Source organism: Symsagittifera roscoffensis, chromosome 9, assembly GCF_963678635.1.
Source record: "Symsagittifera roscoffensis chromosome 9, txSymRosc1.1, whole genome shotgun sequence".
Classification (NCBI taxonomy): domain Eukaryota; kingdom Metazoa; phylum Xenacoelomorpha; order Acoela; family Convolutidae; genus Symsagittifera; species Symsagittifera roscoffensis.
In genome coordinates this window covers 37653580-37675414 of record NC_087070.1, presented here as the reverse complement: position 1 = coordinate 37675414, position 21835 = coordinate 37653580, and the positions used below count along the sequence as shown (strand labels likewise).

The 21835-nt window shown below is 37.6% G+C and overlaps 3 protein-coding genes across 3 annotated transcripts in view; 2 read left to right on the top strand and 1 right to left on the bottom strand.

The window, feature by feature from the left end:
* The window catches only part of LOC134853894 (CCR4-NOT transcription complex subunit 7-like), a 219398-nt gene that overhangs the window by 119513 nt on the left and 78050 nt on the right, over positions 1–21835 (top strand). The window lies entirely within an intron of this gene.
* Positions 1–21835, bottom strand: part of LOC134853897 (small ribosomal subunit protein uS11m-like) — a 227657-nt gene that overhangs the window by 150232 nt on the left and 55590 nt on the right. The gene's annotated exons all lie outside the window — the stretch shown is intronic.
* LOC134854370 (uncharacterized) overlaps positions 1–21835 on the top strand; it is a 62853-nt gene that overhangs the window by 39618 nt on the left and 1400 nt on the right. Inside the window, exons 3-4 of the mRNA XM_063870593.1 lie at positions 10721–11151; positions 18705–18928. Of these exons, the coding sequence (XP_063726663.1) occupies positions 10721–11151; positions 18705–18928 (655 nt within the window). The remainder of the gene's footprint in view (positions 1–10720; positions 11152–18704; positions 18929–21835) is intronic.

Below are 21835 nucleotides of genomic sequence, written 5' to 3'. Positions count from 1 at the left end.
TTTAAGTCGTTTTTACGTCCTAGAAGAACTAATATACAACTTTTTAAAACCTTAATTTTCCCAGCGACATTTTCGTGTTTTTTTTTCGATATTAAAACGAGATCTCAACCAACAGCTACCGAAAATTCATATTTGCGTTATTTCTTTACATAAAAAGTTTATCGGTTAAATATTTTTTTCACAAGTTGTTTTCAACGGAAGGTTAGTTTGCCTCTTGTCTTAATTGGTTTACAAATTTAATGATCAATTGCCGTCATTAGTACATAAAAATTTGTTGATAAAAATTTGGCTTAGTCTCATCTCCAATCTAGCGGTACCAAAATTTGACTGCCCAAGTTCAAATTAAAAAAGGATAAGCAAATTCAACATATTTGGCAAGATCAAAAAAAACGATTTTTTTGCAGTTGCTGAATTTTAAAACGCTGCTTGCCCAAAAACGAAAAGGTTTTGTTTATACGGATTCATTCAGTTTAGTCATGATTAAATATGACCAATCATCAAGGTAAAATGCGGCCAATTTTGATGGCTAAATGCGCAGCTTCAAGAAGATTTTCACCTAGTTGTTTGAACTGCTTTCCCATTTCGGATGTCTTCCGTCTGCCAATTTCTGAAAATCTATCCTCATTAAGGATGGTTGAAGTAAGAAATATGAGAACCGTGATCGAATTGAGTCTTCAAAGTAAGACAAATCTAACAGTAAAGGGCAGCTAATCAAGGCCTCAACTTTGAACTGGAGTCAGGAAAGTTGATTCGCGACTGAATTTTGAGATTACCTTTGCTTGGATTTTTGTTACTTTAGCCTTAACTGCTTATTTGCTGAAGTTTGTACTATTTGCTTGGATTTTTGTTACTTTTAAAACCATCTTAATCTGATAGTCAGACTTAAGCTTTTATGATGGTATTAATCGAGCTTAGGGATTCATCAAGTCTAAAGATAACAAACAACCTTACCTACCCATACAAATATGCCAAAGCTTTTTGACGCTCCAGAAGAAAACGCCTTTTTTCGTCAGTTCATTAGGGCTCCATAAATTTTTAATAAGCATAGAACATTAAAAAATTCCATGGCGAATTATTCTTTTCAAATGGTTTTTCAAAAACACCTTATTTTCTCAATTTTAACCTTATACTCTCATTAAATTTAGATAAAAGACCATCTGATTATAGTGCCCAAAACTTTAGGGGTGGTTTTATATTCTGACTTTCAAAAAAGTAACAAAATATTCGTGCTTGCGATTGTTTTTTTTTCTCAACCAAATTCTATTTTTAACCAAACTTCTTTACAAAAGGTTTTGAGCAATCTGAAAGAACCTGACCGCTTGAACTGACTTTTTAAAAAATTTAAGGTTCGAACATTGCCAGTTTGACTAGTTTGAAATAATAAACTCGCTTAGAACTTCAGTTCTTGTTGTGGCGCGTAGATCAGGCAGAAAGTTAAACGGGCTCAAAAATTATTTCGAACTGCATTGCGGCAAGACCATTTGTCCAAATTATCCAAAAAAGTGGCAATTTTTATCACTTTAATTACGTCGGGGAAATTTTTTGATATTGCGTCTGGTATTGTTTTCAGAACAAGGACAAAACATTCGAAATTTTATAATTTTTGATTGAGAATTTACATTATTTTTGACCAAACACTCTATCAGATCTGTTAAAAGCAATCAAAACATTTAAGTAGGGCTTTAACTTGCTACAAACTATTCGTTCATTTAGATCAAAAATTGCCCTTGGTTTTTCTCACTGCACCGACAACTGGCTGTCAAAAGAGAGAGGATAATAAATTTCTGCTTAGAAAGCTCAGAAGAAAAATGAAAAGAAATCAATTATATTGGGTTTTTGTGGTCTAAAATTTTATGAATATAATCAGGGGTGAATCTAGGATTTTCTCGAGGCGGGCGGAATTTCAAAAAAAAATTCGAAATTTTTATCGACCTTTTTTAGATCGACCAAATTGATTTTCCGAGCTCTCCCAAAGCACTAAAAAGACCCTGTTTTGGTCAAACTTTCTGCGCCGCATATAATTGATTCCCATGTTGCACTCACACGACAAAATGGTATAAAAATTGATTCTAATCCACAGTTTTATTTAAACTTGTTCATAATAGTTTCAAAATCAATTAATATGTTTTTTTTTACTTTATTTTTGTTCCGCGACGTGCAAGTATTTGCAAAATTCTGCAGTTATCAAATAAGTAATGCGGAAATGTTGCAAAGTGGTTGGTTCAGGAGGGGGAGAAGGAACTAAATTGAGAATTGGAGTAACACAAAAAAAATCAAAGTTGCGCTGAAGAAAATTGAAATAGAACTACAAGTAACAACCAACTATACTTGAAAACGTAGAAAACACTTTATGTGCGTTGAAATTCACATCTCAATAAAGCTGAAAAAGTCTATTATAATGGAGTTTCCTTGTCACTATCTATAAAAGAAAGACAAGATTGCTCGTATCAGGGCGAAGCCCTGAATGTTCCGACTGCCTTTAAGGTTTATGGAGCAGCAGTAATAACATTTAAAAAATTTAATGAAATAAAATAAAACGAAAAATTTTTTTTTCTAAAATTGGAAATTTTTTATGAAAGTCATCCCCCCACACGCCATATAAAATACAAAAAGAGAGATTTCGTTCCTTGTAACAAATCAATTATGGCAAATAAGCTTCGTTCAACCAATTTGGAACGATTTATATGACGGATTAAATCTCCGCTTAAGCGTTAATAGCGCGAATTATATCGCGCGTTAATTGTCCCAATTTGGTCAAAATGATCAAAATGGTAATCTTTAAACCCTCATAACTTTACGAAAAATGATCACAGGTGAAATATTATTTCAAATTTAAGCTCAGGAAAACAATACCTTTTGAATGATATAAAAAAATTCCGTCAAAAATGGCTAGTTAAAAAGTCGAAATTTGTCTGAAGAAAAAAAAACCCACCCCGAGCACAAATATTCCGTTACTTTCGTACCGAAAGTCGGAACAAAAACTAATCTACTATAGTTCTATGATTTTAGTGCTTCGTTAAATAGTTGCAAAATAATCCACCTTTAATTGATTATAACTAACTTTTTTCTCCAGTTAGGGTATAAATAATTACATTTCCAAAGAGGTTAGCTTCCAATTTGATTGAACAACTTATCTTACGTTAACAGTATAGGCATTGTGATCAGCTTTCGCTTTAAAATTACCCGTTGCACTCAAGCCTACGAGACAAGCTAAAAAAAGACACTTAGCCAAAAAAAATTGTTGTGTAGTTCTTACTTGTGTTTAAGTGCCCATTTAGTCAGCAACTGAATAGCTTAAAAAATTCAAAGTTTTATCTCTATTATAGACTGAGCATAAAGTATGAATTCATTGATGTCTGAACTTTTTTAACGTTTAGTTTGATTTTAGCAGAAAAGGAACACAAAAGATTTGTAGTAAAGCAAGCAATGAGCCTGATTGCTAAAACAGATAAGTTACACAATTTAACAAGCCTCATTTAACCACAATGTTTCAAATTTGCGTCATCATTTTTTTCTGGTCGCAATATTTTTTATTACTATTGCCTCTTGTGAGTTGGGATCTGCTGAATATGTCCCGCCAATTTTTGCTAATTTTTGCTAAACGCGTTCTTGAAAAATGCTCAATTTCTACCTATGGTACCTAGCTCTTCAATATGTCCTATTTTTCCTTTTCTCATAAACAAAAATACTTTAATCAGTAAAACTTATCTGTTCCAACCAATAGGGAGAAACTTTGTATTCGGGTGTAATTTTTTATTTCACTTTCCCACGCAAAATCAGGTATCACAAATAAAAATAAGAGTAAGTCGAGAGTACCATTATATTAAATGACGTTCAGTCGTGAATTGAACAACGTTAACAAAATTTCATAAAAATTTCTCAGTGTTGAGAGATTTTGTTTTGAAAATTTTGACTTTTAGTCAAATTTTGAGCGAAAAAGCAGGCGAGCAGGGCTACTATAGGAGGATAAGCTGCAGTGAATTTTTCATTCAAGCCCAGAATTATTATTATTAATTCATGAAATTTAGTTTGTTTTCTAACGCAATCTTGCAAATTTAAAAAAAAAATTAAAATATTATAACAAAGTTCTGCAAAAAGAAAAAAAATCGAAACCTGGATCTGTTTACTTTTATTTTTCTTCCGATCAGTTTTCGAATTCAAACGGTGTTCGAATATACCTATAGATCTATGACTTGGGAATGTGCCTCAGTTATAGGCTTTCGTAATACCACACATCTATAAAAACTATACTACTTTGAAAAAAAAAAGTTGAGCTACTTGCACAAAAACTTTGAGCTACTTACACAAATCGCTGCACGCGGAGAACTTGGTAGCTTAGAGTATTTTTCCAAAAATTCTTATTACATAGGAAATTTCATATTTGTTTGTAAGAATTCACATTTGCTTCGAACGGCATGCTTAAAAAATTGTTGACTTTTTTGAACAGATTCACATTCTGAAATATTTGAAAATTTTTCTATGTTCCTACTCAATTGGTTTGCCTAGAAAAAAATTCCAATTGAGATTGAGCTGAATTACGCTTAAAACAAATCTTTGCTTGATTGAGTAAAATTGTTGCTCATGATCAAAAGTTTGCTTCCATAATTTTTATTATTTTTTTTTGCTAATACTTCAAAGTTTACTTACAAGTGTTTAACCTTTTCAAATATTTGCATAGCTTGCACACAAAACTTGAAAGCTTATCAATCGATTTTTTGTACAAAGTTATGAAATTATAGAATTTGTTGCCAAAACAAGTAGTTTTATATGAAGTAAATTTCAGTATTTTTTGTTCACAGAAGTCAAATTATTAGTAATCAATGTCCGACAAATCTTTTAAATAATCAACGAATTTAAAGTCTTTTTTGAGAACTAAAATGAGACATTTTTTGTCATGAAAATCCTCGTGGGAAGAGAGGTCTTAGTTTGCAGCCGAAGGGGAAGGAGTTGAGCCAAGATTTTTTGTAGGCTAATTAAAGTAGCAGTCTTAACTCTCTCTTTTTTGGATATACAATGGCAAGTTTCATTGCTGTTGTTCTAAATTTCCTAGTGCTGTTTTAGGTTTACATGAGCACGCGATGTCATCAGAGTCGGTAAATATTTCTATTAATCGCCCTAGTTGACAGATGCCTCGTGGTGTTAAGTCCTCAAGTGCCCACACCAGGTCATCCCTTTCGAGCGCCTCCACGGGTTGCATCCACTTCAAGCTGTCAAGTCTATCTTTAGCTGGCTTGCAGGACATGCTAGACAATCTATTACTAACTGCTTCGTAGAAGGCTTCTGCAAGATCATAGACGAAAAAATGACCCATTTGGAAATGGTGGGATGTCAGTGTTAGGTCATCGTCAATTTCGTTACTGGCATGCGTTTGCGGACGAGAGTTAAAGACTGAGTCAGTCTCGGCAATGATGGTAGCAATTTGATCTCCTGATAGTCGATCAGAACCGAGAATCAGTAAGAAAGCTCGTTTTATCGTTTTATCGCTTCCATCTGCCACCAAAGTGCAGGGTAGACGAATGATTTAGATGCTATTCAAAACTTTGAAATTGTGGCGTATCCATAAGCGAGATTTTGATGAAATTCATTGGTTCCGAGAGCAAATAATTACAAATGACGACGAAGTAGTTAGCGTTGTGAGAAATTAAAAGCTTGTGCCGTTTCTGGCAATCAATCGCATAATTGCCGCCGCTAATGCAGTTGTTCCTAGTTAGATTCTCTGTCGGTTCCGCGCGTGTAGAGAGGCTTGTGAAAAAGCAAATTAGTTGTTTTAATTGAATCTTTTGATGGAATGAAGAATGGCCCTTTGTAATCAAAACCGGTGTTTTTAAACTAAAGTGCATCAACAAATGGATTGTCAAAACGAGCTGGCGGCAAGTCAGCCACAATAGGAGTCAACCCTCTGCTTGGAAACTTCTGCAGAAAAAGCATATAATTCATAACTGCCTGAGTGCTTTTCGGAGCCCAAAGATTACAAAACCTTGTTGCTTGGTTCGTAGATGATTGTAGATGCCAACAAAGGTTTCTTGTTGAGAAAATTCATTCAGGAGAAGCTTGAATTTTTCTAGGACTTCCATATTAGCTGAAAGTTTCCCGTGCCCTATCAAGGTATCAATTAGGTCTGTTAAGCAAACATTGACCCAAATTAATAAAATTCAGGCTGAAAACAGGGAAAAAGGGATTAGTTGCGTAGTTGGGGCTAACTGTTGTAGCGTTACTTTGTTCCATTTTCTCGTTGATCCCCCAAGTAGCCTCATTGTTGAATGAAAATTATACTGCATCCAACCAGAGCTTGATTAGGTTTTTGAGTTCAATTCCCCGCGTAGCACTGTCTGCAGGGTTGATTTTACCAGGAATGTGTTTCCATTGATCTGCTATGCATAAAGTAAGTATCTCGCCGACTCTAGTGTCGCAGTATGTTTTCAATTTATCGAGCCACGCTATCCAGGCCAAAGTTTTTGTGCCATCTGTCCAATAGTCACTTGGGTTACATTCGCTAGCAAAATTTTATCAGTAGCAAAATTTTAAATCCGTGCACCCATTGGGGTGGCTTTTAATTCGAATTCCAGATTGCTTACTGGGTTCTATGGAGCTTCTTTTGTTCTGCCGAAAGTAGTTTTTTTTTCAGTACGGAAGTAGATACACGTAGACATGACTACTTTACACGTATACACGTAGATACATTTGTACTATTGTTCAGTACAGATGCAGATACGCGTAGTCATGGAGTCTTGCGACATGTCGCAGAAGACTTGAAGCTGTATGTCACATGGTGACAGTTGTAGTCCAAGTAAGCACTGTAGCCTCACAGAAGGTCCTTGTTTGCTTTGCTCGACCCATTTGTAGATTATTGGAACAAAGTCACCGTGCATGGGTTTGAACCAGGACATACCATACTTTCAAAGATTTTGCAGTAGAGTTTTAAGTTCTATCAAAAGCGGCGCTTGTATACCTAGTGCGTCGACAACCCTGGCTACTGTAGAGCAGACCGTTGTGTAGTTGTTGTAGTGGTATCTACCTTGGCTTTCGTTTGCACGAATATCGTATCATCAGTTGTTTCTCTTTTGATGCCTAAGACCAAATGCTTTTTATCGTCAGTTGATATTCCACCTCCATCAATGCAGGGGATGACGTCATGGGCGTTAGATACGAATTTGGTTAGGTTGTAAGCGCTTTACCATAGGAACCAATTTACCTGTGTGATAAAGTCTTCCTTTTCGTCTGTCCTGTCGATTGAGTGGACAAAATCGTCCCTGTTGAAGCTTTCAGAAATATTTATTAAGCAGTCATCAGCAGCTCTTTGATGAAGTGCAAAGATGGCAATGGCTGGAGAGCTTTTGCACCAAAGGTTTGTCTGGGTTATTGGTTTTTATTTTCTGTATACTTTTTTTGTTAGGCCAAAGAAAACGAAGCCCATTTTTCTCCTCTTCTCTATTACCTACTTGCATACAAATGTCATCAGTATCAGCCGATACGGCTACTAAGTTATCCCGGAATCGTACTAGAAGGCCAAACCTATTGTTTACTAGGTCTGGTCTAGTTTCAAGGCAAGAGTTCAACCAGACGATTTTGTTTGTCGAGGCAGCTTTGACCACTCTGCGTGAATTCACGGGTTTGTTTGGATTACCCATCGACTGGTGTGGTAGATACCAAATTAATTCCAACAGTGGTTCTTGAAATGTAACAGACTTGACGTGGTTTTTTCAGGTCAGTGGAAAACAATTTCTCATAAGGCGACATGGACTCAAGATGTTTTGTTTGGACGTATTCGCAGTGATTGAAATTTGGCTTTCGCTACCGGATAGTTGTTGGACATTTTCATTTCGTTTCTTCAGTGTAGATTTTTTTTAGCAATCTCCATTATGCTCAAATATTTGTTTCATAAAAAATAGATGTATTTTGCTCTTACTAGATAATGTAGCCTTGTTGTCTTCATGGATGCCCGATCCTTCCACTTTCCGAAGTTTTTCATTTATTTTACTGAGAAAAGCTTCTTCTTGTTCGGTTAAGTCAGTGAAACTAGTTAAAAAGAAAATGACAAGGATATTTTGGATTTCTTGTTGAGCGGGCTATTGACAGTCCAACCTAGTAGGTTTTTGAAATCGTAGGGTGTGCCTCGGGAGTTTTTCCTAAAATCACGCTCTGTTATATTTGAGAGGCCATCTCCGCCAGGCAAAACTTGTACTGTAGATCAGGAAAATTGACATGACGAAGATAATTGTAGAGTGAGCACGCTCTGTTAAAACTGTTTGCGTCGATATAGTCAAAACTCAAAGCTTCATCTGAGTAGGCTGACTATAGCTTAAAGGTAGGCTTTGTAGCATTATGTGTTCCAAATACTTGGCCTGACCAGGTAGGAGGACACTATGTTTTTACTGAGAGCGACTCGTGCGCTTAAATGTAGTTGTTGGCTTGATGTAGACTGAAAAGTGTCAGCTGTTTTCTACGGATGTTTTAAAACCTGCTGCAATGGTTGAGTATTGCGTAGCAGTTCAGTTTGATGCCATTGTTGAAAAATGTTACTGGCATCAAATGCAACTGGTTTTTGAGTTTGCTTGTATTTTCGACTCGATCCTTACCGGTTTTGATGTCTTGGGTACTATAGTGACAAACTGAATGTTGTTAGAATTTTGTTTGTGCTTATAAAACGATTTTTTGTCGAAAAGTAGAGTTGAGTGGTGTTTCCCTCCACAGTTATTGAAGAAACATCACTTGGCCCATGCGCACACAAAATTTGTGTCGGCTTAAGCAGATGAATGAGAGTTTATTTTGTTTCACCATATCGACCCGTTCATCTACGGGAAGTTCTAAAGAGTCCAAAAAATTTTCTATAGTGTGCGCTCGGTTATCTATTGACATCTTAAAGTTTTTGTCCTTGTTGATATACCTGACAGTCTGTCGTAGTTTTGCCGGGACATATAAGTAAAATGGTTGGGTCGGTTGTCGGGTTGTTCTTGCTTCGCCTTTAGACGATTTCGTGCAGCTTGGTTTGAAATCAATGCTTCCATGTCCAGATTCTTGCGTGCTCGCGAGAGTAGTTGTTCAAGTATTGCGTAAAGCTTTTGGGTGTTCGTATTCGAAGTGGTACAGCACGCAGTGTTCTTCCTATTTTATTAGTTTTTCTACTGAGAGTTTAGAGCGAGCAAGTCCTGCTAGGTTACCAGAATTCAGACCAGCTTTGTAGCTGTTGACTTAGAAGTTGTGGATTAATTTCCGAAAAAATGCATTGTTTTTTTACACCTTGCGGTTCGCTTAGTACAGTTTTTTTTCGTTTTTAGTATTCATTTTTCAAGTTTCCTGATAAACGCGGATAACGCTTATTTTGCGTTACTGTCTCTACGCAAAAATTCAAGTATTTCTTGTTTGTACTGAGAACTACCGGATCATAGCTCTCTATCAAAGATTTTACATTGTCAGTACATAATGGCTGCAAGTAAGTAGTTTTCTCAACAAAGCATCGTCGTGGGTTGTTGCCTATCACAGTTTGAAAAAATCGAACTAGTTTTTCCACTCCAGAGGGTTACGTTGATCTTCTGCAGTCTTATGTCACGTAAATTAAAAGCTTTCAGACGGTAGTTGCTTGCTGCCAAGTAATCTTTAGACTGGTAACGTTGTTGCTGACTTGTCTATGTTCATTGCCGCAAAGGCTGTCGCTCTATACAAATTGATTCACAAAAAAATTTTAAATTTGCAGAAAATGACCGAATCTGAGTAAAGTCAAAAATCTCTCTTATCATGTAAATCATCAAATATAGTCAAATAAAAACGGATTTCTGTTATATCAGCAATATTACATAATTTAAATTAGTGTTTTTTTAATCAAGCCGTCACTTTCATAGAGTCCGACCTTTAAAATCAATTATAAACGCATGAATGACCTGGAACAGTGCGGGTCAACGGGCAAAAAGCGAAAAAAAAGGTTTAAAATTTTTCGAGCATGCCAATGTAGTATAGCACTAGTAAACGGTCGCCAGAATACCCGAGCTGAATTAAGTGCAGCGGGTCTAATCGAGACTAGTCTTCATCACTTGCCGTCTTACAACTTTCTGATATTTCAGCCAACACGGCTCACAACGTGGTCGGTTCAATCGTCTGTATAATCAATTTTTTAGCCTTCTTGGGATGCTATATTTGGATACCTTCTTGGGATGCCTTCTTGGGATGCTATATTTGGATACCTTCAATCTTAATTGTCTTAGCTGTTAAATCAATATTTTTCCGGCTTGTTTTGGAGAATGTGATGGAAAAAATTTTTACCATTCAAACAAATTTCGCCATTTAATTGGACTTTTTGACGTCATCTTAAAGATATCAAAACCTTGAGGTTGAATTAAAAAAGATATTTTACCTGTGATTTTTTGAGAAAGTCAAGTGGTTTAAAAATGCCGATTTGGTTAATTTTGAGTAATTAATGCCCCGAATTTTTTCAATTATCTATTAGCGGGTAGCAAATGCGCCGAATCAATCCAACTCAGAAGTAATTCCAAGTTTTATTGAAAACAGGCAATTTCCCCCTATAATGTGTTACTTTACGAAATATATCTCTTTAACCTTTACAAAGTGTTTGAAGAATGTTTTCTTAAAGCAAGATAAAAAGTTTCAACTTTTTTTCTTTTTTTTTCCTGAAAGTTTTATCGATGTAACGAAAATTAATATATTTTATAGAGTCGGAACTTTCTAGCAATTAATCGGATCGATCCGTTATGTTACAGTATCATTTCAGATCCATCCAACCCGTACGATACAGACCGGTTTGTGTGGTTGTTCTACGTGAATGTAGTGCTATTCTACTTCACACCTGTGTTGGCTACTTTGACCATCTACTCCCAAATTCTGAGAGCAGTCCAGAAACTAAACGCCGAGATGGAGAAATATCTCTTTAAAGATCGGGGTCCGATATCAAACATCCCATCGGAGAGCAAATTTGGGAGCTCGAAACTCGACCCGAATAAGAAACATGCTGAAAATTCATTTGAAAACTGCAACCGAAAGTCGTCGGCGTCGGCGTCTGTGAGACGATCCGAAGGCTTCAGTGGAAGACAGCGAAATGCAAAAACATCGTCTTCCAGTATGAAAACTATCAGCACAGGAGGATATTCACAGGCAAAAAATGGCACTTGTTTCCAGATACAAAGGTTGCGAAAATTCAAGCAGGTGAACAAACAATCAAAGGATGAAATCTTTTTTTTTTAAAAAAAACAGTTCAATATTGAAAATATCAACCAGAGCGTAGTCGATATTCTGTCGATACATTGATCATGGTCGTTACATTGAGAATATCGACTAACTTTTCCGATTGAGATTTCCCTCAGTTTGAGTAAGGAAAAAGATGTTATAAAATTCAGATATTGAATTAGATATGATAGATATATAGATAGAATAAAGTAACGAATAAATGATTATCGAATCCAGAATTGAATGTATAGTTTTAAGGTATAATGTTTTATGACTTGACTTCACACTTAAGGCTTTCGCAAATGACCGCTTCCGAGTCTCAAGTGACAAACGAATTAGCTGGTGAGATTTGTCCTTGAATCAATTTACTGCACTATAAGTAAATAATTAAGATATAGTTAGATAAGACAATACATAAGTAAATAGAATGTAATGAGGTACCGAAGGTCGCCTCATGACACTTCCCCCTCTAGAAAAAAATTTATCTTTGTATAAATTTGGAATCAGGCAGGATAATGAGAGAGAAAATAAGCACCGGAATGGGTAAGTGATAACCTAATCAATAGGCTAGTATGGCAGAGTTTACAAAGTTTTAAAGTTTATCATGCTCTTCGGTTCTTGTTTTCTTAAACGGAGTAGTTTGCTCCTTAGTCCTAGGAAACGGCACTTTCCGAACAATGGGGGTGAATGGCGTAGTAACTTGGTTGGCGAGTGGCGTAGTAGTTTGATCAGCGTTGTGTTGTCGTGACGAAGGCTCCGCAGGGTCATATTCAGTTACACTCTTAACTGAATGGCGAAGAGGATCTCCGTAAAACCTCGTTGGTTTCTTAGACCGACTAGATGATCGAAACTCGCTCGAAGATTGAGAGGTAGGATTGTCAACCTCCATATTGCCAGTATTTGCTGAATCCTCTGTCGCAGTCTGAGGGACCTTGTCTGAAGTCTGTGGCAGATCCTGGGGTGGTGCTACCGCCCCTGTAGTAGATGTCAAGTCAGGGTGAATTGGAGGATCGACAATCGGAGTGGTTGAAGTAGCAATCACAGGAGCCAATCCTTGAGGCGTTGAAACCGGTGCCTCCACTAATTCGAGCTGGGGGCCAGTGATCAATGAGGCCTCGCTCGACGACTCTGCTGTCAAGTCAATCACCTTACCCTTCGGAGATTCATTTGACTGCCTTGTAGCTGAAGTGGTAGCTGGTTGAGATTGAGGCCGAGGAGCAATTCGTCGTTGCAAGCGTTCTCCCACTGTGCCAGGCGTAGCTGAAAACTTAGGGTGATTAAAATTATGTCTTAGGCTTATGTGATTTTTCCGATAAACTTTTCCTTTGTCGGTAATGTAAGTATGATCCGTAACGCGAGTAATCTTGATTTTTGCTAATTTGAACAGAGGCTTTCCCGAATTTCGATCAAGGACTTTCCGAAAGATTTTGACTCTTAGAGGATCTTGTAAAACTAATTTTTCTAATTTACGTGTTTTTGAGAGTCTTTTAGGCCTCGAAGAGGACGACACGTTCATTCTCTGTGAATGCGAGAGTGCTGGAGCTGACGTATCGCGGGCGTTGTCGTAGAAGCGTAGGGTTCTCTTTGTGATCCCTGTCTTGAGCGAGTTAGCGAGATCGCTATTACGAGCCGCCAATTCACGGAGAAGATTTTGGCCTTGTTGTGGGGGCACATTCCGTTTCCACTGCTTCCAGGTGTTAGCTGCCTTTGCAAGGTTCTCCAGGGCTTTATACGGTTAACTATCCGCGATACGCTCACCCACGCCAAAGAGTGGCTTGAACTTAAAGGGCATTTCTGGGCTGTGTGACGATCCTCTGGGTATCACTTTAGCCCTATCGCGGCTGTTATCCTGGCTTGACCGTTGCTCCGGAGTTAGGAGGTTCCTTTCAAGTCCTTGCGCTGAAGTAGGAGAATGAACAACATTATCACGTGCTAATGAAAACTCAGTATTAGGCTTCCTCCCAAAATGTAACTCAAACGGAGATACTTTCAACGTAGAATGCTTAGTTTTTCGAATATCGTCGATAATTTGTTGTAAAGTAGACTTCAGATTAGTAAAATTAGGATCTAAATTTTCTGTTCCTAACTTCCGTTTTATGGTCTGGATCGATCTCTCCACCAGCCCACAACTCCGATGATCCCCCACCGCTGTGAGGATGTGTTTAATACCTCTCATTTTGCAAAATTCTTTAACGACGTCAGAATGAAATCCAGATCCGTGATCAGTCCTAATGCTTTCTGGTATGCCATGAGTACGAATATATGATCGCAAAAATTTGACTATTTTTTTCGCACTGGTTGATTTAGTTAACATCACCGAGGGAAACTTAGAAAAACGATCTATAGCGACTAAAATGTAGGTTTTCCCCTTCTTATCATCTATTAACGGACCCGCAAAATCAAGTTGCAATTCTTGATTTGGAGCTGACAAAGTTGGTAACGGCTTAGCTGAGTTATAGGTCGCAGAAGTTTTGATGTTCTTACCAAATAGAGTACATTCCGGGCATTTTTCGCAGACGTTGACAATTTGGCGGTTAAGAAATGGCCACCAAATATACTCCGAGGCGTCCATCATGGCCGCTTGGCCTGGGTGCGAGCGATGAAGTCGGATCAGTATAGCACTTCGTAACTGTTCGGGTATGGCTAGTTTGTTGTCTATCAGTACACAGTTGTTTACTACCGCCGCTTTTGTCCAGAATTGGGCCATGTATGTCCCCAGTTTGTTAAAGGATTGTACATCCTTATTAATGATTGCAGTCCTCATCGGTCCGAGGAACGGGTCTTCCCCTGTCAGCTCTCCCAACAGATCCACATCAAATAGTCCTGGCAATCCGACCACCTTCTTCTTGTCCTGAGTAACTAGCGGTTTGTGGTTGTTGATAGCATTAACTCCCATTCGAAGTACCTCTCCTCCTCTGGCCCGTTTTGTCAGCCGCTGCCTCCGGCACTTATCAAGGAAATGAGTGAGGGCCTTTTGCGTATTCTGTCCTCGAGTGACCACGAAACGTTCTCGAGAATGTCTCTGTCGGGCAATGTTTCGGGAACGTATTTGATCAATACGGCTCGGGCGATCCATATGGCGAACTGTAGATATCTTGGGTCTTATTTGACTGGAGGTGCAAAAATTAGGGGAACTTGTAGAAAAGTTTTCGACAAAATTTAGGAGATTTGTTTGTTCGATCGTAGTATTTGCAGAGTCAACAGTATTAGTAGAGATATTTAGAGTAGAGTTAAGAGTAGTATTTTGAGCGAGATTATTTGAAGTATCCATATCGTAACTGATTTCTAAGTTGTAAGGTCGGAGACAATGAGTTTGAGCCAAAACTTTTGGTTTAGCGTATCTCATTTGCATACTGTGCTGTGATTGGTCGAGAGTACAAGAGCATGAAACGTCGACCTCTCGCGGCGGTGTTAAATACTCACGTTTTTGCATACGAGCATATGATTGGCTGGTTGACTGAGAGCATGAACTGACGCCCTCTAGTGGCGAGAAGTAACGATGATTAATTTGCATATCCTTTTGGGATTGGTTAACAGATTGAGTACTGTTTGCGACGCCCTCGTGAGGCGACGAACTGAATTGTTTGCAACAGTATGATTGGTCAGATGAATCAAACGTTGATTGGTTCGTTGTATGAGTTAAGAGGTAGCTAATATTGCCTCCAGTTTCACCAAGCGATCTGATTGGTCTGAACTCGTTATACTGTGAAATATGCCCCACCGGCACTATTTGAGGTTTAGACTGAGTACTAATCGAATTTAAAGCATTATGAAAAGCTTGAATAGATTTAATGACAAATAATTCGTCATGCGACGATGGCAACGGTGCTTCAAAAGTCGGGTATCTAGACAAATAATCGACGATGCCTAGAGAGGAACCGGGTATATGTTCAATTTGATAATCGAACGGAATGAGGCGGTCCGCTCAGCGAGAGAGTCGTGACTGATAAGATTTTTTACCATACGTTTCATTAAGGGCGGAAATGATGGCCTTATGATCGGTTAGAATAACAAATCGTGTACCAAGTAAATATGTACGGAAATGTTCGCACGACCATACAATAGCCAGAAGCTCTAACTCATTGGTACTATACTTGATTTCCGCGGAGTTTAGAAACCTAGAGGCAAACGCAATCGGGGCCCAAACATTTGGCTCGACTTCTTGTTCCAAACAGGCCCCCAGCCCGCTATGACTGGCATCGCATTTAACACGCGAAGCTTTCGAAGCATCGTAGTGAAACAAATTAGGGATGTTTGCGATAAGGTTTAAGATCTTTTGAAACGCAATAGTTTGCTCTTCCCCCCACAGAAAGGATTTCTTATTCTCCGCTTTTAGCGAAGCTCTAAATGCGACTGTGTGTTTGTGCAACTCCGGGATGAAACGTTGAAGATGATTGAGTGTACCCATAAACGATCTTAACTGTTTAAGAGTTTTGGGTGGCAACAGGGATTTGATTGCCTCTATTTTTGAGAATTTCGGAGCGTAACCGTTTTCATCGATTTCGTACCCTAACCAGACTAGTTTATTAACTGAAAACTCACATTTACTAAGTTTCAACGCCCATCCTTCTTCATCCAATCGACTCATGACTCTTTCGACTAGTACATTATGGTCTTCAACTCTTCCTTTAGTGACAACCAGTATATCATCAAGGTAACATATGACACCCTCCAATCCTTGTAACGTACAGTCCATCGCTTTCTGAAATTCCGTAGGCATGTCCGTCAGTCCGTAGAAACCAGTCTTGAATCGATATGTGCCTGTTGCCTCTCCGCACAAAATACTAAAGTTACAATGACTACTGGTTAGTTCCGATAAAGGCAATTGGCTGAAAGCTTATTTAAGGTCAAGAGAAGTAAACCACACCTCCCCAGGTGTGTCTTTAGTTATAATTTGAGCCGCCGAGTCAATCAATTTATGCATATTAGGCATTTGATATTTGTTTTGCCAGATTTGGGCATTCATAGGTTTAGCATTCAGTGCGAGTTTTATAGACCCATCTTTCTTTGCTGTTAGGACTATGGGTGCAATGAAATGATCCGTTGTACACTTTTCTAATTTTTCAATGTGCTTGTCTTTAATCAACTTTTTGATCTCAGCCGTGACCCGATCTTGCAAATGTATAGGGACTATTCGGCCTTTAACTTGTCTGGGCACCAACGGATCTTTAAAATTTGTGAATACTTTATGGTTTTTAGACCTCCCCAGTCTGCTGAACACATTAGGGTACCTGTTGACAAAATGGTTCCTCCAGAATTTTGAGGTCGGGTCCGATTCCTCCTCTTCCTCGGCGTAGCTAACTTCTGCCGGTCTGCGTTGCACCGTTTCAATTCCTAACTTCTCATGAAGGTTCAAACCAAGTAAATTTCGAGTACGATTTTCGGAAACCAAGAAACACGCCTTATCGATTTTCCATCCCTTCGATGCAATAGGGATTTCCAGAGAATCAAACAGTTTAATTGGTTTCTTGTTATAATCGACATAAGTAACGTCTAAAGGATGTCTCGCGATGTCCTTAAATTTAATGTTGGGAATCCGCTTCATGAGTATATCCGCCGTTTTCTTGTTTAAAAAGGATACGGGACTTCCAGTGTCCACCGTGGAATAGAAAAAAGAGTTACCGGACCGTAACTGAATGCTGAGGCTCCTTGGTTGTCCTCCCGCTGTCTTTAGAAGCTCCACATTGTTAATCTGCACAACATCTATTGCCATGATCCCATATTCTGGCTCGCTGTCACCATTTACGTCAATTAGATTACACTCTTGATCTGTAGACATCTCTCCATTTTGTATCATGTTAACGCGTCGTCTCGTAGTGTTACACACCTTAGCAAAATGACCCTTCTTTTTGCAGGCATTACAAGTAGCTTCTCTAGCCGGGCATGACCGGCGATGTTCCAAAGAAAACGGGTTGCCACAAAAATAGCATGGTTTATTTTGATTTTGTCGTTGGTTAGGACGAGATACACCACCTCCCCGGCTGCTATTTCCTTGATTCTTAAATTGTTGTAAAGACGAAGTTGGTTCCTGTTTGACTCGAATAGAGTTTGTAGAACTGAAAGTAGCATTGTTATGCGGGAGCAATTTCTGAAATTGTTCTGATGTTTTAGCCCCTTTCTCGTTTTCCAAAGCCAGTTGTAGAGTATCATCAAGATTAGCTTTTGCTCTGATTAGTTGCCTCTGAACTTCCACATCGCGAATGCGGCCAATGAACAAATCTTTCAATGTTGCTCTTTCCTGATCGATCGGCCAGTTACATAACGCGGTTTGAGCGCTAAGTCGGGCGTAGAATGATTAGAATGAGTCATTATCCTGCATGAATATTGTATTGTACAGCTTAATCCTTTCGACTGTGTAATCACGCTCTGCCTTGAAGACATCCTCACAACACTTATGAAAATCTATGAACGAGCTAGTATTGAGTTCCAAATGAGGGTATGAATCCAAAAATCGTTTTTTCCCCTCATTTCCCAGAGCGAAGAAAAGTCGCGATTTCAAACGCGCCTCTGCCTCATGGTAACACCAGTTATTTCCAATGCGAGGTCCTTTTCTTCTCCTCTCTTGATTGTACTCATCGATTCTTCTATTAGCTGCTGCAATTCGGAGGTTCCTATTGGCAACCTCTGCGGCATTTTCATCAGCACTCGGTGCTTCGGGCTTCGGGTAAGGTTCATCCACTAACTCTGCTGGGGCAACTAGTAACTCCCCCGGTGAGATGTTGTCTTTGAGACTCACCGCCAAAAAAAATTGTCCCACCCAAGTTTCCCAAATGAAAGGTGGGTTAACCGATGTTCTTGCCCAAAAGGGTGGTATTCCGAGTAGGTCAGTCCTGTCTTCATTCACAGGAACTGCTGGCTGCGCCATGAGATTTCCCTCAGTTTGAGTAGGGAAAAAGATGTTATAAAATTCAGATATTGAATTAGATATGATAGATATATAGATAGAATAAAGTAACGAATAAATGATTATCGAATCCAGAATTGAATGTATAGTTTTAAGGTATAATGTTTTATGACTTGACTTCACACTTAAGGCTTTCGCAAATGACCGCTTCCGAATCTCAAGTGACAAACGAATTAGCTGGTGAGATTTGTCCTTGAATCAATTTACTGCACTATAAGTAAATAATTAAGATATAGTTAGATAAGACAATACATAAGTAAATAGAATATAATGAGGTACCGAAGGTCGCCTCATGACACCGATCATGTTGAAATCAGAAATGAATTCAGAGTGGTGGATTTAAATTAGGCAACACCTTCCATTCATAATTCATAGATTGTCATTAGAAAAATTTACAAACGTATACACCTAGATACGGATGATGCATTGTCGCTGTTTGAAATTAAAATAACCTAATCTAGCACAGGAACCCTAACGGATCAATTTTATTCAGTTCTTATTTAAAAACAGGACAAACAAAGTTATTTGCAATAAGGTGACCCAGTTTATGTGTTGGCCTTTGCTTTATTTGGAAAACGTGAGTTGGTGTGTGTTGTTAAGAATGAGAAGTGTTTGTGGGTCGTTTCAGATGGTGAATCTGTTTGTGATTCTGCTGGTGTCCTTCTTCGTCCTCATGTCTCCCTTCAGACTCCTCACCCTCTTCAGATCCATCACCGAGTGCTCCCTCGGCCAGAGGGTGGAGGGGTGGGAGAGACTCATCCTCGACATCTCACTCCCCCTCTCCTCCGTCGTGTTCGCCGCCAACAGCATCGTCAACCCCATCCTCTTCAACATGCTATCCTCCCGATTCAGGTTCACAAGTTTGCTTAAGCAGCTTAAACGGGCTAAGAGAGAATTATTGACTAATAATGGTTTTTCTAATTCAAAACACTAGCGTTTCCATATACATTTGCTCAATACTTAACGATTTAGCGACTAAACTGATTTAGCAACGGAAATTATAACTAATTTTTTCCTCAATTTTGACTTTCTCGTGGGAAAAATGTTTTATCATGAAGTTTTCATAAATGAAAGTTGTATAGAAGACATTTTTCCATGCAAATTAAAATCGAATTTTTGAACAACGCATTGCTTTCATATGACGATGAAAAGCAAACAACTATGTTAAAAAAAAGTAAAATTTTTTTTGAAAGTTTCAGTCTTAGATGAAAAATTCTCATTTCACATGTTCCATGATAGAATTTGTATATCCTGGTTGACCAAAAAAACTACTGATACTATTTTCATACATAGAAAGATGCTTGTAATTTTTTTTAGCTTTTCACGCAAAATCAATTGCCAAAAAAATCATCGGATTGGGTTGAATCGTATTAAAGCCCTTTCAGTCGTGATTTGAACGACAATGAAAAAATCTGAAAAATTGTTCTCAGTGTCAAACAAAGTCTAATTTTTAGCTAATACAAAGTTCAACAAAGTCGACAAGTTTTCAACAAAGTCTGATTTTTAGTCTAATTTTCAGCTAATAAGATCAGCTTGTATGCTTACAATAGCCTATTTACTTTTTATTTAAGCAGTGAAAACTTAATTTTACTCGACCAAATTTTTTTCTTGGAGTTTTTAGCGCTATTTGGCAATCAAAGATTTCACAACTTAAAAAAAAAACTCCTGAAATTCAAAAAAAGTCTGTATCTTCAAAAACTGTTTTCCATTGAGCCTATTCAACTATGACCTTCGAATATGCCTTTCATATATTTTTTCGTTCAGATCTTTTTTTCTACACTACACAGAAAATGAGACACTAGTGTGATTTTTTTTGTACTTCAGTTAAGATTATTGTCTGAACATTCTGTCCTATTTGCACAGTAAACGACTATTTTTGTTTCATAAATGGAAAGATGGAAAGTGTAAAATTAAAAGTTTTTATAAATGCAAGTTCTATGATTAGTACTTTTTAAATTTTGATATGCAAACATTTTCATTTTTCTATATTAAGCCACGAAAGACAGTTTTGCACCTTATTCCTGTCAAGGTCTCTGTCAAGCCTTCGTTACATGCAAAGAACAAGAATGAAAATTTGTTTCCCAAAATAGAACGTGGACGAAAAAAGTGTCTTAGTGCAAGAAATATAAAACCTGTTAGGATGTATAAGGATGTCCAAACGCATGCTCGAGGTCTAATTGAAAAAAAAAAGTTTTTTTTTGGAGTACTATTTTCATTTTGCGTCTAAGTATATCTTATGGCACGCCTCATTTTAATCGAAAATGTGTAATTTGTCTTACCAGCTGAAGTGACACGTGAGCGTAGTCTTCAAAATTTTAATCAGAAAATCGAGCTTTTTAACTTATCAAAAACGCAATTGTTTCTTTTTTCCAAAAAATCCAAACTCCAATTTTAGACACAAATGATGCTTCAACGTCTTCTGAATTGTATTAAAACTTTTAATCAGCGGATGGAAGTTTCTTTTCAAAAGGCATTTCTCGAAAGTGCATTCTGGGAGTGTGAAAAAAAAAGATAGTCTAAAGTGATTTTCCCTTTTGCAGCTTCAGATATTTAAAAAAAGCTCTTGAATCATATTAATGCTTTTTTTTGTCAAAATTTGGATTAAAAACGATATTTTGTTAAAAGTAACTAAAAATTTAGACAAAAAAGGCTCCAGATTTTGACTTATAGAGTATTTTGAGCTCAGATAAAGTAGCTTTTTTTTGAGTAATTGCATTTTTTCAATGATAATGACGCTTTCAATGAGAAATAGTTTTTATCTACATTGAAAACTTGTTCTATCTTTCTGCAGCATATTAACTGTGGGGCCAGGTTAACTTACACCTCTTCCAAATTTTCATTACTGGTTTATCTGGAATCAATACAATTGGGTTAAAAGCTGTGTGTAAAACTCTCGATTCCGATTGGCCGAAATTTTCGATCTAGAACACACCTTAGATCCTCACCAGATGGCGTGGCGCACAGGAATTTATATCAATGGGCAGGAAGCACTTTTCAAATTTTTGAAAAGTAATTTTGTCTACTTTTTTAGTACATCGATCACATTGATTTTCCGACCTCAACTAAAACCATAAACAAACCATAATTTGCCAGAAGCTACTTTGCAAAAAGTATTTTTTTTATAACAGGTCAAAATTAACGTAGTAGGACAATTTTGGAAGGTTGGAAGGCTTTGACGTTTTTTTGCCCATGCGCTCCTTCCGAAACCAATGCAATGCGCCTTTAAAATTTTTTGGGTTTATCAACCACAAAAAAAGTCGTATAAAAAAGTAATACACGAGTCAAAATACGGAATATTTAGTCACTGTGACAGTTTTCTCTAAGCGCCAATTATTTTATCTCCGGACATAGCAAAAAACAGCAAAAATAAAAAACCCAAGGAACAAATTGAGAAAAAAAGTACAAAATTAGTGAGTTTGATAATTTATCGCAGCAAAATAAAAAAAACCGGATCAGTCAAAAAAATTTTAGATTGCTAACCAAAACTTCAAACTGGCTTCCAACCACTGAAATTAGAGGCTGGTGAGTAATTATTTTGTTTAAAAAACTACGAAGTTCAAAATAGTACGGAAACAAAAACCAGAAAAAAACGATTGCAAAGTTTTGTTATAATGAGCCGTGTATCTTCTAACAGACAAAACAAAATAGCAACGCCACTGAAAAATTTGTATTGCATGAATTATATCTAATCTTCAAAACACTATTATTAACACACAAGGAGAGCCAGTTACTGTGAAAAGGGCGCAGAATGTTCCGACC